At 40.0% G+C, this 17,494-nt stretch overlaps 1 protein-coding gene across 2 annotated transcripts in view; it reads left to right on the top strand.

The window, feature by feature from the left end:
* The first annotated feature begins 330 nt into the window (after positions 1 to 330).
* Positions 331 to 17,494, top strand: part of pcnx2 (pecanex 2) — a 30,075-nt gene continuing 12,911 nt past the window's right edge. The window contains exons 1-24 of one of the 2 annotated variants that reach the window (XM_042011054.1): positions 331 to 750; positions 1,768 to 1,970; positions 2,653 to 2,770; positions 2,866 to 2,902; positions 5,641 to 6,143; positions 6,267 to 6,461; positions 7,525 to 8,007; positions 8,088 to 8,265; positions 8,835 to 8,985; positions 9,119 to 9,261; positions 9,592 to 9,670; positions 9,762 to 9,897; positions 11,121 to 11,263; positions 11,428 to 11,581; positions 11,818 to 11,850; positions 12,068 to 12,239; positions 12,417 to 12,527; positions 13,470 to 13,561; positions 13,769 to 13,878; positions 14,068 to 14,185; positions 16,473 to 16,565; positions 16,668 to 16,818; positions 16,926 to 17,067; positions 17,180 to 17,357. In XM_042011054.1, coding sequence (XP_041866988.1) covers positions 598 to 750; positions 1,768 to 1,970; positions 2,653 to 2,770; positions 2,866 to 2,902; positions 5,641 to 6,143; positions 6,267 to 6,461; positions 7,525 to 8,007; positions 8,088 to 8,265; positions 8,835 to 8,985; positions 9,119 to 9,261; positions 9,592 to 9,670; positions 9,762 to 9,897; positions 11,121 to 11,263; positions 11,428 to 11,581; positions 11,818 to 11,850; positions 12,068 to 12,239; positions 12,417 to 12,527; positions 13,470 to 13,561; positions 13,769 to 13,878; positions 14,068 to 14,185; positions 16,473 to 16,565; positions 16,668 to 16,818; positions 16,926 to 17,067; positions 17,180 to 17,357 — 3,876 coding nt within the window. In that variant the 5' untranslated portion in view covers positions 331 to 597. The remainder of the gene's footprint in view (positions 751 to 1,767; positions 1,971 to 2,652; positions 2,771 to 2,865; positions 2,903 to 5,640; positions 6,144 to 6,266; positions 6,462 to 7,524; positions 8,008 to 8,087; positions 8,266 to 8,834; positions 8,986 to 9,118; positions 9,262 to 9,591; positions 9,671 to 9,761; positions 9,898 to 11,120; positions 11,264 to 11,427; positions 11,582 to 11,817; positions 11,851 to 12,067; positions 12,240 to 12,416; positions 12,528 to 13,469; positions 13,562 to 13,768; positions 13,879 to 14,067; positions 14,186 to 16,472; positions 16,566 to 16,667; positions 16,819 to 16,925; positions 17,068 to 17,179; positions 17,358 to 17,494) is intronic. The other variant, XM_042011055.1, reaches the window with a different exon arrangement.

Raw genomic sequence — 17,494 nt, 5'->3', positions numbered from 1 at the left:
ATGGGAATAGTGAACCATATAAGGCCACACGCGCACACGCACAAACACTCTGCAACATAAAAAATGTAAATTATAAAGCCCCATTATTGTCACGCAGGCGTTTTCTTTAACGACATTAGGTGTACATAAAAATACTGTATACAAATGCACAATGTGGCTTGTTTGGCCGGTGATTTATTCTGCAAACCGCTTGCCTGTCCACGCAACAGTGAAGGTGGGACTCACATAATAGGAAAGGATGGATGGGCAGGCGGGGAGGAGGAGTGGGAAGGGAGGGGGCGGTCAGAGCTGCGCATCTGTAGAAGCAGAGGAGAGAGAGGAAGGAGAGAGACGAACAGGTCAGAATGAGTACCGCGGTAGCAGCAATGCAGGAATCGAGGTTGGTGTGGGAAAAGCGGAATGAGAGGCAAACTCCGAGGGAAACCAACGAGGCATGAAAAAGAGGGCTGAAGAGATGTGCTCCACCGCTCCAACATGGAGGCGTAGCGACAGAAACATGCGTTAGAGGAGATAATTTCATTGTAGCCTAGCAGCAGCATCATCACCATCATCATCCGTCCGTCCAACCTAAACGGAGAGGAGGAGAGAGGAGGAGAGATGGGTTCCCAGGTTGTGCAGACCCTGCGTCAGGGAGTCTGGGCATCCCTTACCGGGGGCTGGTATCACGACCCGGACCAGAACAAATTCAACAACTCCTGCCACCTTTATCTGTGGATATTTCTCTTGATGTTGCCCCTGTCTCTCCATCTGGTGAGTTTCTTGTAAGGGGGGAACATGACGTTCAAGGCCGCGGAGGTGGTAAGAGGTGTGGGTAACATTTAATTCACCCGCCCGTTTACTCTACGACCGACAGCTCAGCAAGAATCTGACAGTATTGTGATGTGGGCGCTACTGATATATACAGGGCTAGAAAAAAGGGCACTGTCGCAGTGTATTTCCTCGCATGCTGAGAGGGAACGCATGGCTGCTTGTGGATGTGACAGTGGTGGAGTCAGGAAGCGTGAAACCGTGGTTTAATTATGTTCATGTTGTGGCCTTTGAGATGGTTGCAACACAGACTGCATCACCCCGGATAATGACGCTTCTTTCTGTCCTATACAACTGAAAGATATAGTCCTGTTAAACTCCTCCAAGGGCGATTGTTTTCCTTTCACACAGCTGGAGGGTGACATGAACAAAGTGAAGAGCGACTGTCATAGATACATTAAACAGAAGTGCCAATGTGTGCTATGAATAAATTGTGGGCATATAATCTCCAAACTCGTTTGCAATTATATCCAGTTTTTTGATGACTTCAGTCTGTGAAAAAATGAACCGATTACTCTTTGTTGCAAAACAAAACAAGCTTTCATGGAGAGATGTCTCACATTTCAAGTTTATCTGCAATTTATCCAAACTCACCCCAGTACTACTTGAATGATGACAGAAGGTTGATGAAGGGTCATAATACCAGATATGCCACCAGGCTTTAAATTTAGTCTGTAAATTTGCACCTGCAGGCATCCAGCACAGCTAGAAATTTTCTCAGAAAAGTGTGACTCATGTATTAGCACGATGCAGATACTTTGCTTGTACTCTTGCTGCTCTTTTTTCTGAGCCACGCCTCCCTCTGGGATCAGTAAACGTCAATAATCCACCAATACATCAAATCAGATCTTGCCATTTACTGAGCCTGAGATGCATGCTGGTGTAGAGATGGGTTGTCAGGAGATTCTGCAGAAGCTGATAAGAATCTGTTAAAGCCCCCTTTTCCTCTCTCCCTCACAGGCCCTGCCACCTACCACCATGGCTTTGAGCATCTACTGCACCTCCATCACTGTCTTCTTCATCCTCATCAAGCTGGCCAACTATCGGCTGCACCTGATGTTTGATGAGGGCGAGGCGGTGGTCCGCAGCAGCCTCTCTGACCTCAGCAAAGCTCAGGAGAAAAAGAGTAATGCCTCGGAGTCCTGCCTGCCTGCCAGCATCAGGTAGGAACAGTCAGAGAGCTCAAATAGAGGTAGAAAATTATGCATTTGTATTTAATAACATGGTATTTTGCACTGTGTGCCTCAAGCTGCTGTTCTGCTGGGTCAGTTATTACAAAAACTGGGCCAGAGGGATAAATCCCTAATGATACAACTAAATTATTAACATTGGAATGTACATTTAGGTCCAAGACCTCCTTTTAGAGTAAAGCCACTCACACAATACTAAGCGTAACTAAGTATGAGTCTCCATTTATAGCCTCCATTCTCTCCTTGAGTCTATTTTCTGCAGTCCTTTCTTCCTTTGAGGTCAGATTAGTTTCGTGATCAAGTGTCTCAGAGTGGGCTACAGACTCTTTCAACTTCATTTCAAAAGTCTCAGAGCAGCTTTGGTGTTTGAGCAAGCTAATGTCACTAATTTTCACTCAGCTGTCACACTGCAGAGAAACTAATGAAGGAAAACTCTCATCACTTCTTTTCTTTTTGGCTAGATTTCATTCAAAGGACTCAAGTCTAGAAATAGGCATTATTCTGACTTATCTTGTCTATAAATGTGTTTATTTTTGTAAAACATAAGAAACTGCAAATGGAAAGTGACATGCTGATGAATTAATTTCTCTTGTCTCCCTATCTTCCATGTCTTTACACGCTTGTTTTTCCTTCATCTCTCGCCTTTGTGTAATAGAAAAAGCAGCACAGTCCCTGACAGTGTTGCCATGACAACATTGGCTCTGAAGCGTCCCAGTCCAGTGATCCAGGTGACAGTGAAACAGACAGAAACTGACCCAGGACTGATTGGGGTGGTGAGTGAGGAATCAGATGGACACTATGAAACAGTGTGTAAGGCCTGCATTATGTTCACATTTGAATCCAATGTTTTCTGTTCTCTTTCATTCAGGATTGTTCGAAGTCAGATGAGGTGAAGGCTGTGGAAGGTAATACGGATTTTTCTTTAGGTTTGAAGAAATCAGTCATTCGGTGTTAAAGCGATAACCTGTATGAATACAAAACACACCTAATGCAGATGCTTCCATACAGCACATGAGGAATGATGCTGACAAAGCAGAGATGTCTAAACTCACAAAGATGTCTGATGCTAAACCTTTATACTTAATTTTGGATAATTAAATATTTTTTTGGAGATCAAAAACATGACTGAGCAAAACATTTACATGTAAAGTTCAGCTAAAAGTGTGAAAACTTAAACTGCTGTAAAGCTGAGAGTAGCAGCAGGGCTCAGATTATGTAATTGTTTATGGAGACTAAATCCAAAATAAAGAAAAAAAAACATACATATATGGTTTATGAAGAAAATAACTGCACCATTAACTGCTGCAAAAAAGTATAGGAAATGAATGTAAAGAATTATTGATTTTGTATATATTTGACATGAACTGACATCTTTGCTTTATTTCAGCTGTGCTCATCTTTGTGTTAATAACCATATTTTTACTTAATGTACTTTTTTTTTGCATATTTAGTTTTTATCCTTTGAATTATGTGTTAGGTTTTTCTTTGCATCTTCTGTCTTCATATTTCTTTAAATATAATTATGTCTGCTTAAATTATTTTAATGTATTTTTTAATATGATAAAGGTAATCTTTTTATTTATAGACATATTTATTTCATCTTTGTATTTTCTTCACTCATTTGTCTTGCAAGCATACTTCTTTCTGTCATCTTTTTCCATTTATTTATACATTTCTGCTTCCTTATGCTGTATATTATAATATATTCACAAAAACCATCATTATTTAAGTGTATTTATTTAACTTTGCATGAACACAAAGTTGAATAAATACCTTTAAAATATGAATATATCAGTTAAAATGTTATTCTGTTTTTGTTGCTATATATTATTTATGATACATATATATTTTTGTATTAATTTTATATTTTATAATATTAGATTTTGTCAGATTGATTTACAAGCTTATCTTTGCTATCACTCTAGTTTTTCATTTTTTTTAAAGCACAATTTTTCAGTTGTTTTCTTCATTCTTTGTAATTTGAAGCCTGAATTGTCTAACTTTCAATAACCTGATGTAAGAGCAGAAATAAGACGACCCTGACACCACAGATCCTGCAGCGTGGAACTCTGTGGACAGAGGTGTCAAACAACAAATTATGCATCATATCAAAGAGGAGGATCCTACACACATAAAACCCTCGAGCTGCTCCGTCGTATAGTTTAATATTAAACCTGAGGTTCACATGTGGGTTGGCATTATTTCCGTGTCCTTGCCTTGTTTGTTGACATGGCTGGAATTAATTAATAAATTGAGATATTTCAACCTTGTACTCAGGTTCATTATGTATATGTGTGGTTGTTATTTAAATTTGGGGGTTTTTAACTTTGGAATTATGTGACTTCAGTTTAGTCAGAAAACACATTTACTTAGAAAACCTGTCATTTTTAACCTCTTGATGGCGTTTGCTTCAAATTTGCAGCAAACCACTTGTTTATTTTATTTCTTTTGATCTTTTTTTTCATTTATTTCTCAGCTTTTATTCACTCGTGTGTTATTTATTATTTATCTTCATCCATTCATTGTTATTAATTTGTTTAATATTCAGTTGCATTGTAATGTATTCCATTCTTTTTCTTTCTTATTTTATTTCTGATATTTTCCTGCAGTTGTTTTGTTTTTATATAATTGTAAATAAATTCAAGCATTATGGAGCCAAAGGATGAAAGCCTGTTTAACTGTAGAATATTTCTTTATTTTGTTTCTATTTCTTCTGATCTATCTTATCAGAGTATGCACCAACATTACTTGTTATTTCCAGTCACTTTGGAGGGTTTGCATAGTTGTTCATGTGATGCTTTTGTTCATGGATGTTTCAGTGGAACGTGACAGAAGGAGTTTCTGAGCAGTGGTGAGTTAGATTTGAATCAGTTGAAGTTGGTTAGAGTCAGATTTGGTTGAAGATCCGAGTTGATTTTAGATGCATATGAAAGGTGGGATTTTAGAAACACATGGAAACATATAGTGAAAATAATTTCAGATTCACATGATCTTTCCTGATTTTTCATTGATTAATTTAGGAACAGTAGAGTCAACACAAACACAGTTTTTCTCCTTTGTTTTCCATTAGCCTCAAGCACACAGAGGATGGTGCATCGAACACATTAGAGGTGCACAACTCTGACAGTTTCACAGAATGAAGGCAGGGTGCAGAAAGACTGCAAAACCTGCTGTTGAACATTTAATGTTCATCATAAAATAGCAAATCTTTACACACATATACTGTCTGGTGCATTGTCAGAGTCAGTTCACACTGGAAACAAACTCTCATCTTCTTCCCTAATGCATTCAATGTCTCCTCAAACAATTTGAAATGACAACAAGCACAGAACTAGTGACCGGTCAGCTAGCCTGCCAAGACCAGCTGACCACTTCCAGCAAATTTATGGCCTAATGCACTGGTGATTACTCAGAGCAAAGTCAGCTGATTGAAAAGAGGGACATAGACACTGTGGTGCATTGCATCAGATGACTGCACATTTGGATAAAATGTTAGTATTTGTTTTTAATGGCAGCTTCCTGCAGCATATTTGGTGGATAGGGAATAGTGTCAAATGTGTGTAAGTTCACATCAGTAATGAGATGATTTTCTTATTATTTATTGTGAATTAAATAAACAAATTCAGCTTTCTTTTTACACCAGAACATAGTGAGACTGCTGCAGAGGAGCAGTCTGTGGAGGGAGGCCTGCACCTGAGCCCCGAGCCTTCTCCAGATGATTTCTCCAGTCCCAATCCAGACCAGGATGCCCCACTGCTGCAGGCACAGCAGAGGCCCCCGTCCCGAGCTGAAACTGCTAGCAGTTCGGGGCAAATGGATACAGAAATAACTGAAAGTGGACCTGTGAAAGAAGGAGTGGACATTCAGAACTCTTTGCCAGAGAAAGTCGGAGACCAGCTGGAGCAGACGAGCATGGTGGAGAAAGAATTGGAGCTGGAGAGAATAGAGGAAAATGACTTGGAGAATAAAGAGAATGCAGATGGGGAGACCGCTGATGAAGGTTTGCCATCTTCCAAAGGAAGTGAAGTTGAGAGTGAGGATGGCAGCGAGAGTCAAAAAGATGCATCAGATGCCAACAACAACTCACTGGAGACTCCAAAGGACGATCAGGATGACTTCATTGACATCCCAGATTCCCCTGTACAGGTGGGCACTGCTGATATTTTAAAGATGTAAATATGAACTGTGTTTTCATAAGATGTTATTTGTATATAATAAATAGACCCACTCCCCCATCTCTGGCTCTCTTTCTCTCATGCTGTATCTCAGGCTGAGCCAGTGGAGGAGACATATTGTTCTGATGAGATTGAGGTGGTCCTGGTGGATAACTCCAGCCCTGGTACTGCATCAGCGCACCTGGATGATAATGACACAGTCAAGATCATCATCACTATGAGCTGCGACCCGCAGACTGCTGCTCAGCTGGAAGAGAGTGTCAAGCAGAGCCTTCTGGAGAATGCACAGGTCAGACAAAATGATGTAACATCCTTTGTGTTCTCCATGACACCCTTCTGCCATCTCATATCAGCTTAGTTTAATCATTTCCTCAAAAATTCAGCCAGAGACATTAAAAATGTCAAGAAACTGAAATTAAAAATGCAGTTTTCCTCACCTGCTTGCCACAGGTCCTTCTTTAGGATTTCTGTTAGATTAATGTCAGGGCTTTCTCTTTGCTGCTCTGCTCTGCACCACATTGTTGTTTACTGTTCTGCTGGTGGACACATGAATATCAATATTTCCCAGTATGAGAGAGCACTTTATTTTCTTAGATGTTAGTGGTCTTTGTTGGTCAACCGCTTCTATGGAGGCTCTTGAATCTGTGGATTTGTGAAATCCTCTTTACAGTAGAGATTGTTTTGTAAACATTTCCAGTCTCGTTAGCATTGGTGACTCATTCTCTGAGGTTCTCTTTGTTCATGCCACACATCCACGTGTGTGTTCTGAGGATCAGATGCTGTTTGGAGCTTAAATAAAGCAAAAAACCCAACTGGTCCTTACTGTTATCCCATTAAGTGAAAAAACACTTGACTCTAATTACACCTTTAAATCTAATTGGTCATTTTCTTCTGTAAACTAATGATAAATTGATCTGTTTCCTGCTTGTATCAACATAGGATGATGTTTTATGCAATGTTTATGCATAAATATGAAAAAAAAATCCCATCCTGTTGTATTTACACAGCACCAAGGTATTCTGCTACTAAATCTAAATGTCAGCCCTCAGTTTGACTGTGTTGTGACTTCTTACTGGAGAAGAGATCAACTGTGTGTTGAAGTGGAAATTTGATCCTCTCCTTTCTTGTTGATTGATGCAAGAAATGCCAAACAGACTACAACATGTTTAAATATGAAAAAGAGAATTAGTGTAATGCAGCTGGTATTTCTCAACTTGTGTGTGGAAATTGAAATCTTGTCACTTGGCTGAGTCTAGTCTGATGGTTTATTTAAATAATGCACAGATTTATGTCAGAGGTGCAGTTACATTTAAGGGTTAGCGCATGTGTCATGTCTTTGCGTGTTTTTCAAGGCTCAGAAGGACGCAGGGGAGTGTCACATCAAGATTCCTGTTATCACTTTCGACTCCCCTGAGGAGGAGAAGGGGGAACCCGAGGAAGGAGAGGAGGTGACAGGCTCAGAGGATGATCCGACACCGAAACTGCAGCTCACCAAGAGCCAAAGCGAAGAGTTTCACTTATGTAGAGAAACAACTAGTTCTGAGTCCACCACACTAGAGTGTCCGGATCCAAACCAGGAGCATCAAGGATTGCAAATCGCCTCTGACACCACGCCGAGCCCGCAGCTGACAAACGATAACAGCTCATCAGGCATCGATGTCCACTCCCACCCTGATGACACAGACCCTCTGGACCCTAACATAGACTCACAAGGATTCCTGCGTCTACCGCAAACTGTGGGCCGCTACGGGCTGGGAGGAAGGACTCACATCCGAGGTCTGAGCATGGACAGCGGGAAGGACGCTGTCCTGCTTTCAGATCGCTCGTATAACACTGTATGTTTAACTTTGTTCCTGTGTCTTTGTCCATTTAATGTTCATCTACCTGAAAAAAAAGACATTTGTTTTACCTTTAGACCACCATGACCAGCTCCAAATCAGACCTGGAGGCAAAGGAAGGCCAGATTCCCAATGAATCCAACTTTTTAGAGTTTGTGTCCTTGTTGGGGTCTCTCAGTTCAAGAGGTGGAGGTGCCAGCACAAAGGAAGAGGAGGGTCCGGAGAACAAAGAGAAACAGGATGCTGAAGAAGAAGGTATGATTACAATGTCAGGTTCAGTTTATGATTCCTGCTACTGCTCTTGCTGTTTGGCCTGATAAACCATATGAACTTAAACTTCCATGTTGTGTATTATTGTTGGTTAGGCTAGTTTACATGTTATTTATATGTATCAGTTTGTAAATACTTCAAATTTGATGGTGCTTTTACATCTATTATACTCTAAGGATGTTAATGTTGGCAGTCAGTCACTCTCACCAAAGCAGATGAGCTTGTGGAGCTTCTGATCTATTGCTCTTAAACCTGATTTGATGTCAGGTTCTTGAGAATATATGTGTTCATACATGTGCTCGCACATATGCAAGTATGTTTGTGAAGCACTTTTTGTTCTCATTATTACTAGCAGCACAATTTACAGTCTTGTTAATAGAAAAAATATTGAATTGAGCGGTCGTAATAACATTGAAAGGATTACATTTTAAGCATAGAAAAACAGGAAATAATAAAGCATTTCTCTCTATTTTAAAATTAATTAAGTAATTAATTTATTTTTCATTTTATTATTATTTTTTTATTATTATTATTTCTCTTTTCTCTGTGTAAAGAAAATCGGAGTGCAGCTCCCGGATCAGATGAAACAAAAGCAGATAACAGCACTGACAACAAATCACAGAGACCCAAACCACCCACCAGTCTGCCAACCAAAACATTACAGGCCATAGCACCCACCCAAATCCCCATAGTCTCTCCTGACAGGTATGCATACTGCAGAATTTTTTTTTTTTGTAAAAAAAAAAAAAAATGGCAGCTAGATTTATACATGCATGTAGCACACTAGTAAATTTAAGTCAGGTTTAAGTCTCCAGTTAAATTTGTTTCCTGTCTGCAGTCCACAGACAGACAGAGAGAAGGATCCAGACTATGATTCCCTGCCTTCGCAAACATCTCAGTCTGAGAGCTCCATGCTGCAGGTCATCTGCAGACCTGAGGCTACCAACAAAGAAGAGGCCTACACCTTCCATACTGTGCACAGTAAGCCAGTGGTGCTAGCATTAATCACAATGCCTTATAATTCCCTGGTTTTTAAAAAGATGGGGATTTTTGTTCGGGAGGCAAACCAGATCATTGACACAGTGTGTGCATGTGAGACGCTGTCAGCAGCCGTTGGCTTTACTTTATCACCAGCTCGAACAGCTGGTAGATTAAAATGACATTTCCCTGGAATAGCTCCAAGATGTTCAGCGATTCAGCCTCTGATGTTTATAGTCAAGCTAAATGAATCCTACATAACCAGTTATTGCACGTTACTTTTCCTAACCAAAAATACCTGACAAGCTTCAATGCCTCTGTTTGTCTTGTCAGGAGACAGGCCTCGCAAACTGTATGCAGAGAGAGCGCTCAACCTGCCACTGGGAGCAGAGCTCATCACAGGCAACATGTGGTACGCAGTCAAGTTGTTTCCTGCTCCTATGACAAAGTCAGGTTTGTTCTACATATTAATATTAACCTGCTTTGTGTGTATGTATCTTCAGTGACTTGCTGTCAACCTCCTCCAACTCGGAGTGCCAGGACGGCATTGGAGGCGGTCATTCTGACTGTCCTTTCCAGCGACGCATCATCCCCGCGCACAGGCTGCGGCCACGAAGGACGCATCCTGAGATCTTCCAGGTGACCAATATGTCCACGTCAGCAACACTTACAGTCCTCTAAACTTCCTGTACAAACTTCTAACAAGCTAATTGTCTTCTAACTGCTCAATTTTTTTCGAGTGTCTAAATTGGTCCCCATTTTTTAAACAGACCAAAAATGTCTACTTAACTAGGTAGAACTTTCCTACTTTGCACATTGGTTCTGTAATGCCTTCCAGGACATCTTAAAGCTCAGTAACCTGATCTCGTTTGGTCAATTTATACTTTATTAGGAACTCTTTTAACCCAGTTCTACTATTAAGATGATGTTTTTTTTTTTTTTTACTATAAAGAGTTTTATTTTACTGTTTTATTGTGTGCACAGGGCTGCATGGTGGTGTGGTGGTTAGCACAGCAGCCTCACAGCAGAAGGTCTCTGGTTCAAGCCTCGGCTGGGGGGAGGTTCAAATTTGGGGAGCGGTGGCCTCTCTGTGTGGAGTTTGCATTTTCTCCGGCTTCCTTCCATCGTCCAAAGGCATGCATGTTAGGTTAATTGGTCACTCTAAATTCTTCCTAGGAGCGAGTGTGTGAATAGTTGTTTGTCACTATCTGTGTTGGCCCTGTGATGGACTGGTGACCTGTCCAGGGTGTACCCTGCCTCTCACCTGTTAAAATGCTGGGATAGGCTCCAGGTTACCCATGACCCATAATGGACAAAGCGGTACAAATAATGAATGAATAAATGCTATAGCATGCCTTCTTAGCCAGGTTTCCCTCAAATAAGAGACAGTAGCTTGATTATGTGGTTAAGTAATGGTTAAATAAATAAATAAATCCCAACAAAAAAATGTGGAAAAAAAAAACAATAAACTTGCAGATCAGTTTATGAACGGCTCAAATAAAACATATATTTTGATCAACTGTTCCTTAAATTAAGCATCAAACATCATGATGAATAATCAGCCCACTCACAAACTGAATCAGTGTTTTTTGTCAGACTGTGACTGAGTCATTGCAGTTGTTGGAAACAGCTGCTAAAAGCTCATTCCTGCATCTGAGCAGCAGGAGCATCTCGAGCTGTTTGGACCAGCTGTTGAAGCGGAAACAACAGAGACTGCTGAATTATGAATGCTCCTCTCACCAAAAAGATGCAGCTCTGTTTATTTAAAGTATAGCGTCATCAATGTTATTTTGAATCATGCTTTAATTTTCCTTGTCATTCTAATGGGTTTCATGTGTCACTGGTTTGTGTTTGTGTGTCAGGAAGAGGACTCTTTGGATGAGTCATCAGAGACTTCCACGCAGGAGAAGCCCACCAGAAAATTTTTTTACAAACTCCAGCTGTTTCCTGGAAAGTGGATCAACATTTTATACGACAGACTTACCCTGCTTGCACTTCTGGACAGGTAAAAAACTAGGTGAAAACCTGCCTGTAGACCATTTTTTTTAGTGTTGAACTTCACATGGGAACAATTTAATTTAGCCCAAATTTGAGCCCATTAAGCTTCTGAATGTGCTGCTATAACACACCTTTCTGCTTTTGCTTGTGCTGTTTTTTTTTTAAATAAAGAAACAAAGATGTTCTAGAGAACCTGGTTGCAGTCTTTATGGCCTTCCTGGTTTCCTTTTTGGGTTTTGTGCTTCTCAACCACGGCTGCTTCAAAGACTTCTGGGTCTTCCAGTTCTGCCTGGTCATTGCCAGCTGCCAGTACTCGCTACTAAAGGTAAGTAGATGGGTATTGTTTACTTTAGTTTGAAGCTGTTAAAGTCTTTAGCTGCTGTGTGAACAACTGGTATACTGTCAAGCTTTAATTTAATTTAATTTAGATTAAAGGTAGAGACCTGCTACTTCCCTTTGTCTTTGCATTCACATCCTCTCAGCTAAACTCAGATGTTTCTGTTTTCACGTTAACTTGCTCATGGTGCGTCAATACGGACGTCTGTGGATTTTATTTTCCAGAGTGTTCAACCAGATGCAGCTTCACCAACACATGTGAGTTTCTGTCTTTATTTCTGGAATTTCAGAGACAACAATTCCCCTTTTCCATATATAAATATTGTGCTGTATTGCAGCAGTAATGTGGCTGCACAGAGCTGGACCTCTTTGTGGTCCTAGTAGTTGTGTCTTGTCCTTGTGAGAACACAGAAATTCAAGGAGAGGTTAAACCAGTGTATCTCTCATCCTAATCTGTGTGTATCTGCATCTCCAGGGTCACAACCAGCTGGTTGCCTACAGTCGAGCGGCCTACTTCTGTATATTTTGTGCTCTGATCTGGCTACTGGAGCAGTTGCTTAGGAATAAAGACCTGCCCGTTTCCACACTGTATGGAGTCACCATCGTCTGCAATGATATCCTGCGCTTCTTACGAGACCTGCTTGTTGGTATGAAGAAATACATACGTACAATGAAATAAATAGACCCACATAACTCTGTGTCAGACTGTTCTACTTTTATACAGCCACCAGGTCCTTTAGAGATTATTTTATTCCCTGTTTGGAATGAGTATTTATCCTTAACAAATAAAAGGAAATGTCTGTTCTTTTTTTTGCATTAAACAGGGTTTACTTACTGCTTCCCGGTCACTTTCCTGGTGGGCCTTTTCCCTCAGATCAACACCTTCACCATCTACCTACTGGAGCAAATTGACATGCACTTCTTTGGAGGAACAGGTTGATTAAAAAAAAAAAAAACTAAGCTTTTGATTTAGGAAATATTTGTCTGAATTTATTAATGTTTTACTAAAAAATGTTGTTACTAGTTGTTACTAGTGAATTTGTGACTGTGATATAGTTCAATCATAACATATTATATCATGTGTTGTATAATTTACATCATATAGATATTTGTGCTTATCTTGATAAATATGTCCTATAAATATATTAAGTATAATGTTTTTCATTTTGTTTAATAGATATTTTAATAGCACACATTATATCTACCTGTGTGAATGTGCTGTAACATGTGTTATTATCAGTAACTTCAGTATTGCCACCTTGACTACTAGCTCAGATAACTAAGTCGCTCATCTTACTCATCTACCTTATTCTTACTTCTTTAAGATTATATTGCACTTTTATTTTCCTTAAAAACTTTACTGGATTACAGAGTTTTCCAACGTTTTTGGAAACTGGGTTGAAACCTGGCCAACATTTGTATGTGAATCCTATGTGGGTAATAAATGGGCTTAAATAAATTTATGGGTTCCATATTGTCTAAAAGCTCACATTGATTAGGGTACCGAGTACCAAATGACCAGGGACCCAAAATGGACATGTTTTTATGAGCCCATGTGGATGAACTACATAGATATCCAGGTCCTAACAGGACATTTGTATATCGGCTCAAACGTGGAACCTTAGCCCAAAATGGGTTGCACTTTTACAAGGGGAAATGTGGGACCCACCTAGCACCCAATATAATCCTACATAAAACCTTAAATCCAGTGAACAATGCTACTGATAAGAAACCCATAAAAATTCAATGTAGGTCTATTTCATGTCATTTATCATCCACTAGAGCCTCATATAAAAAATGGCTGGGAAATGAGAAAGTACTGATTTTATTCTGTGATTAAGCAAATTGTCATATTCGCTGTAATTTGTGTGTCTAAGCTGCGACGAGCCTAATCTCTGCGATCTACAGCATCCTCCGCAGTCTGATCGCTCTGTCTCTGCTCTATGGTTTCTGCTTCGGTGCTCTCAAGGTAAGAACCAAACAGTGGGCATGTGTGGGATGCAATGAGATCATTTTCATCTCTCTCCTTCCTTTTTCTTAGCATAGAACTGAACCTTTGGTTGCCGTCACCCTCCCTGTTGAACCAGAAGCATGTAGATCAGTTAGAAATAGCCTGCAGCTTTTGCATGATGGAAATGATTCACACTGATGTAAGCATGTTTGTGTGTGACTGCAGGAGCCATGGGATGAGCAGCACACTCCTGCCTTGTTTTCTGGTTTCTGCGGCCTTCTGGTTGTTTTCTCCTTTCACCTCAGCCGACAGAGCAGTGACCCGTCTGTGCTGCTGTGGGTATTGCAAAGAAACAACAAACTTTATGTAACTTCAAGCCTTCAGAAATTATGTTAGAAAGAGATGTTAGCACAAGAATTCTTAGGGAAAAAAAGCATACCTTGATTTGTTTTATAAATTATGGGAAATGTGATGATTTTATATGTTGAAATTTAGATGTTATTATATATTTATTTTATTTACAGATCTCTGATCAAGTCAAAGGTGATGCCTGCACTTGTGGAAAGTGAAGAAGAAGATGAGGAGGACACAGACATTAAAGACATTAAAGACCCGCTGCCTGAGAAGCTGCAGAACTCCATGGTAACTACAGATTTAAACATAAACTGATGTGATGCATCTTTTATGCTAGTCAGCCACTGGATGTATAAACTTAGGTGTTGACAGGTCTGTTTATTATCAGCAACTTTGGACTTACGAATAATGGCAGATGCAGGTTATGGGTTTTTAGGGCATGTCTGAGCAACTATAAATGACAGTCTGTTCTCCTGTTACTCACTAACCTGTTCCCTCAGTTCTTCTCTTTATCTCATACATACAGACAACAGTCAGTCAGTGAAACAAGTCAAGATAGTGCCATTGATATGGACAAAATGCAGATGAAATACATCATAGGGAAGGTTAAAATAATGGATTCACCCACAAGTGGACACATTTTTCACTGGTTGTGCACAAAGGAGTAGATTTTAACAAAATAATTTCTTTTTATCTTGTCCTCAGCTCTTTTCCTAGGCTTTGTTAGAAAACACGAGGTTATCGAAAGATGGTATAAGTAATTCGTAAGAACTTTGGAAAAGACACATTGGAGTAAATCTGAACCCTTAATGCTAAGCTGCTATCTGAAACCACAGATGTTCAATAAATATTCCACAAATAAAAGCTTCAGCTACTTTGTCTAATGCATTCTTATTAGGTTGTTAAATGGAGGCTTTATCACATAATATATATATATATAATAGCATAATAAGATAAAGCATTACTTTGTTATCAGGGTACTTAAGTTTTCAGGTTTCTCAGCTCCCTGTCCTCTTATTTATCTATAAGAACCACAGTTAGGATGACCGGATAGATGTACTGAAATGTTGCTTTGAAATTTGTAGACAAAGGAATTGTGGGAACAAAATTATCTCTCTGGTGCAGTGTTTCCTTAGTCAGGAATAAAGAAGGCACTGAAGCTGCTTTCATTGGAATTTAAAGGATTGTAAAATTTCTTATGATGGGTGCCACTCAGACAGTTCTAGGTCATTTGTTTAAGTTACAAACCTTCCTAAGAAAAAACAGATGGTCTGACCAAACCTATGGTAAGTGGGACGTACATGAACATCATATTGTTTAGCACCAATAAACATAACATCAGCTTGTTACCTATTTTAACTTGCAGTAGATATATTGCAATATATTTCTAACTCTTCTTTGCAGGCTTATTTAGATTTCACTGCAACCAGTCAGATTTTAATCCAATGAATTTATTTCTAAGGTTTAACTTGTTGTGCTGCAGATGTGAATCAATAAATTGAAATAAACTCAAACATAAAGTAAATTTTCATTTCTTTCAGCAATAAAAATGAATACTTTACAACAATTGTTCAGAAGAAAACATGAATCGAGTGAAGCAACAACCTTCTTACCACTCATCGTTTTCTCATAATGTAGCAAACAATCAGAAACCAACACGCAAAAGTAGGATTTCTATTATTTTTACACGTATTATTGTGGTTTTTAATTATCTAACTACTAAATTAGTGATTAATTAAGTTAGCATGTTCTCCCCGTGTATGCGTGGGTTCCCTCCGGGTTCTCCGGCTTCCTCCCACGGTCCAAAGACATGCATGATAGGTTAATTGGTTATTCTAAATTCTCCCTAGGAGAGAGTGTGTGTGTGAATGGTTGTTTGTCTATCTGTGTTGGCCCTGCGACAGACTGGTGACCTGTCCAGGGTGTACCCTGCCTCTCACCTGTTAAAATGCTGGGATAGGCTCCAGCTCACCCGCGACCCGTAATGGAATAAGCGGTCAAGGTAATGGATGGATGGATGGATAAATTAGTGATGTATTCCTTACGGTTTAAGTTGCCCGTAAACAGTTGCTGCTCAGAGGGCAGTCTCTGAGACTGTGATTGGAAAAGTCTCTTTTTCTAGGTGCCTTTTTATTAACCTGGTTACTTTTTTTTGTCAGAAAACTGTCAACACTGGGAACTCTGGGCATTAATTGATCAATCCAGAGCAGAGCTGACAATAATCATCATTAGACCCTCAGTACTCAGTCAGAACACTGCACTGATGTGAGAAAGGCAGGCAGGATTAAACGCAGTCTTATGAGCATGACAACGATACACGCGCTGTCAATTATTATGCCTGTTTACAGGGAATTATCCATCAGGAAGCACCAGCCTCCCATTACCTCTTACAGTATTAATGAGGATTGTGAAGCTTTTAACTCTTGTCATGCGGCTGTATCTTTGATCTCCAAAAACAGAAGGCTCAGAGTGATTAGATGGAGATAATCACACACCTAAATGAGCCTGAAAAATGGCTGTGTTTTCATGAGGATTATGAGTGATTGCAATGCTTCCTCCCTCCCGTGCTCTGCAGAAAGAGATTCTGCTGTCGGATGTTGTCGTTTGCTCTGTTGCCTACATCCTGACCTTCGCCATCACAGCGAGCACCGTGTTCCTCTCTCTTAAGGTGATACTCACTTCTTTCCTGTTTTTACGTGTGCTTTTTACACTAATGGATTATTTAATTATTCTTTCTCTTTGTATCTATTCCACATTAACTTGTTTGCAGCCTTTTGTGACCATCGTGCTGTACGCCCTTGCGGGAACAGTTGGGTTTGTGACCCACTATCTGATCCCACAGCTGAGGAAGCATCACCCTTGGTTGTGGATCTCCCATCCAGTTCTAAAGACCAAGGAGTACTACCAGTTTGAACCTAGAGGTTTGCAAATCCTGAAGACTTGTATGTTTTTTGATAAATATGCTGTTGCATCAGGATGTATTATTGAATAGAAACCCTGTACAAGTACCCTGTTGCTTGTTTTACAGAGGATGCTGTGCTCATGTGGTTTGAGCGCCTGTACGTGGGGCTCCTGTGCTTTGAGAAATACGTGGTGTACCCTGCCATCGTGCTGAGCGCGCTCACTAATGATGGCTTCACCCTCAGTCATCGCAAGAAGCTGGGCATTCAGTGAGTGGACACACACAGCCAAAATAAACACACATATAACCTCCAGACACCCATAGCGAGGTCAGGCTTCTCTTTAACCTGCTGTCTGTGCTCCTGTTTGCACCGCCTCTAGCTGTGACGTTCTCCTGACAACAGTCGCTGGACTGAAGCTCCTGCGCTCATCCTTCTGTGATCCTAGCTTCCAGTTCCTCACTCTTCTCTTCACGCTCATTTTTTTCCATATTGATTGTCCACACGCTTCTGAGAGCTTCTTGCTGGACTTCTTCATTATGTCTATTGTCTTCCATAAGGTAAAAGAACTATTTACTTCACCTGACAATTACAGCCAGAAGATGTGAAAGAGAAAATGTAAATGGAAAATGGAAAAAATATTACAAAGATATCCACTAAAAGTTTGAGAGTGAACCCACCTGATTGGCTGGTGTAC

The sequence above is a fragment of the Melanotaenia boesemani genome, chromosome 16, assembly GCF_017639745.1.
Source record: "Melanotaenia boesemani isolate fMelBoe1 chromosome 16, fMelBoe1.pri, whole genome shotgun sequence".
Classification (NCBI taxonomy): domain Eukaryota; kingdom Metazoa; phylum Chordata; class Actinopteri; order Atheriniformes; family Melanotaeniidae; genus Melanotaenia; species Melanotaenia boesemani.
Note: the sequence above shows the minus strand (reverse complement) of the source record. Positions and strands in the feature narration are given on the sequence as shown.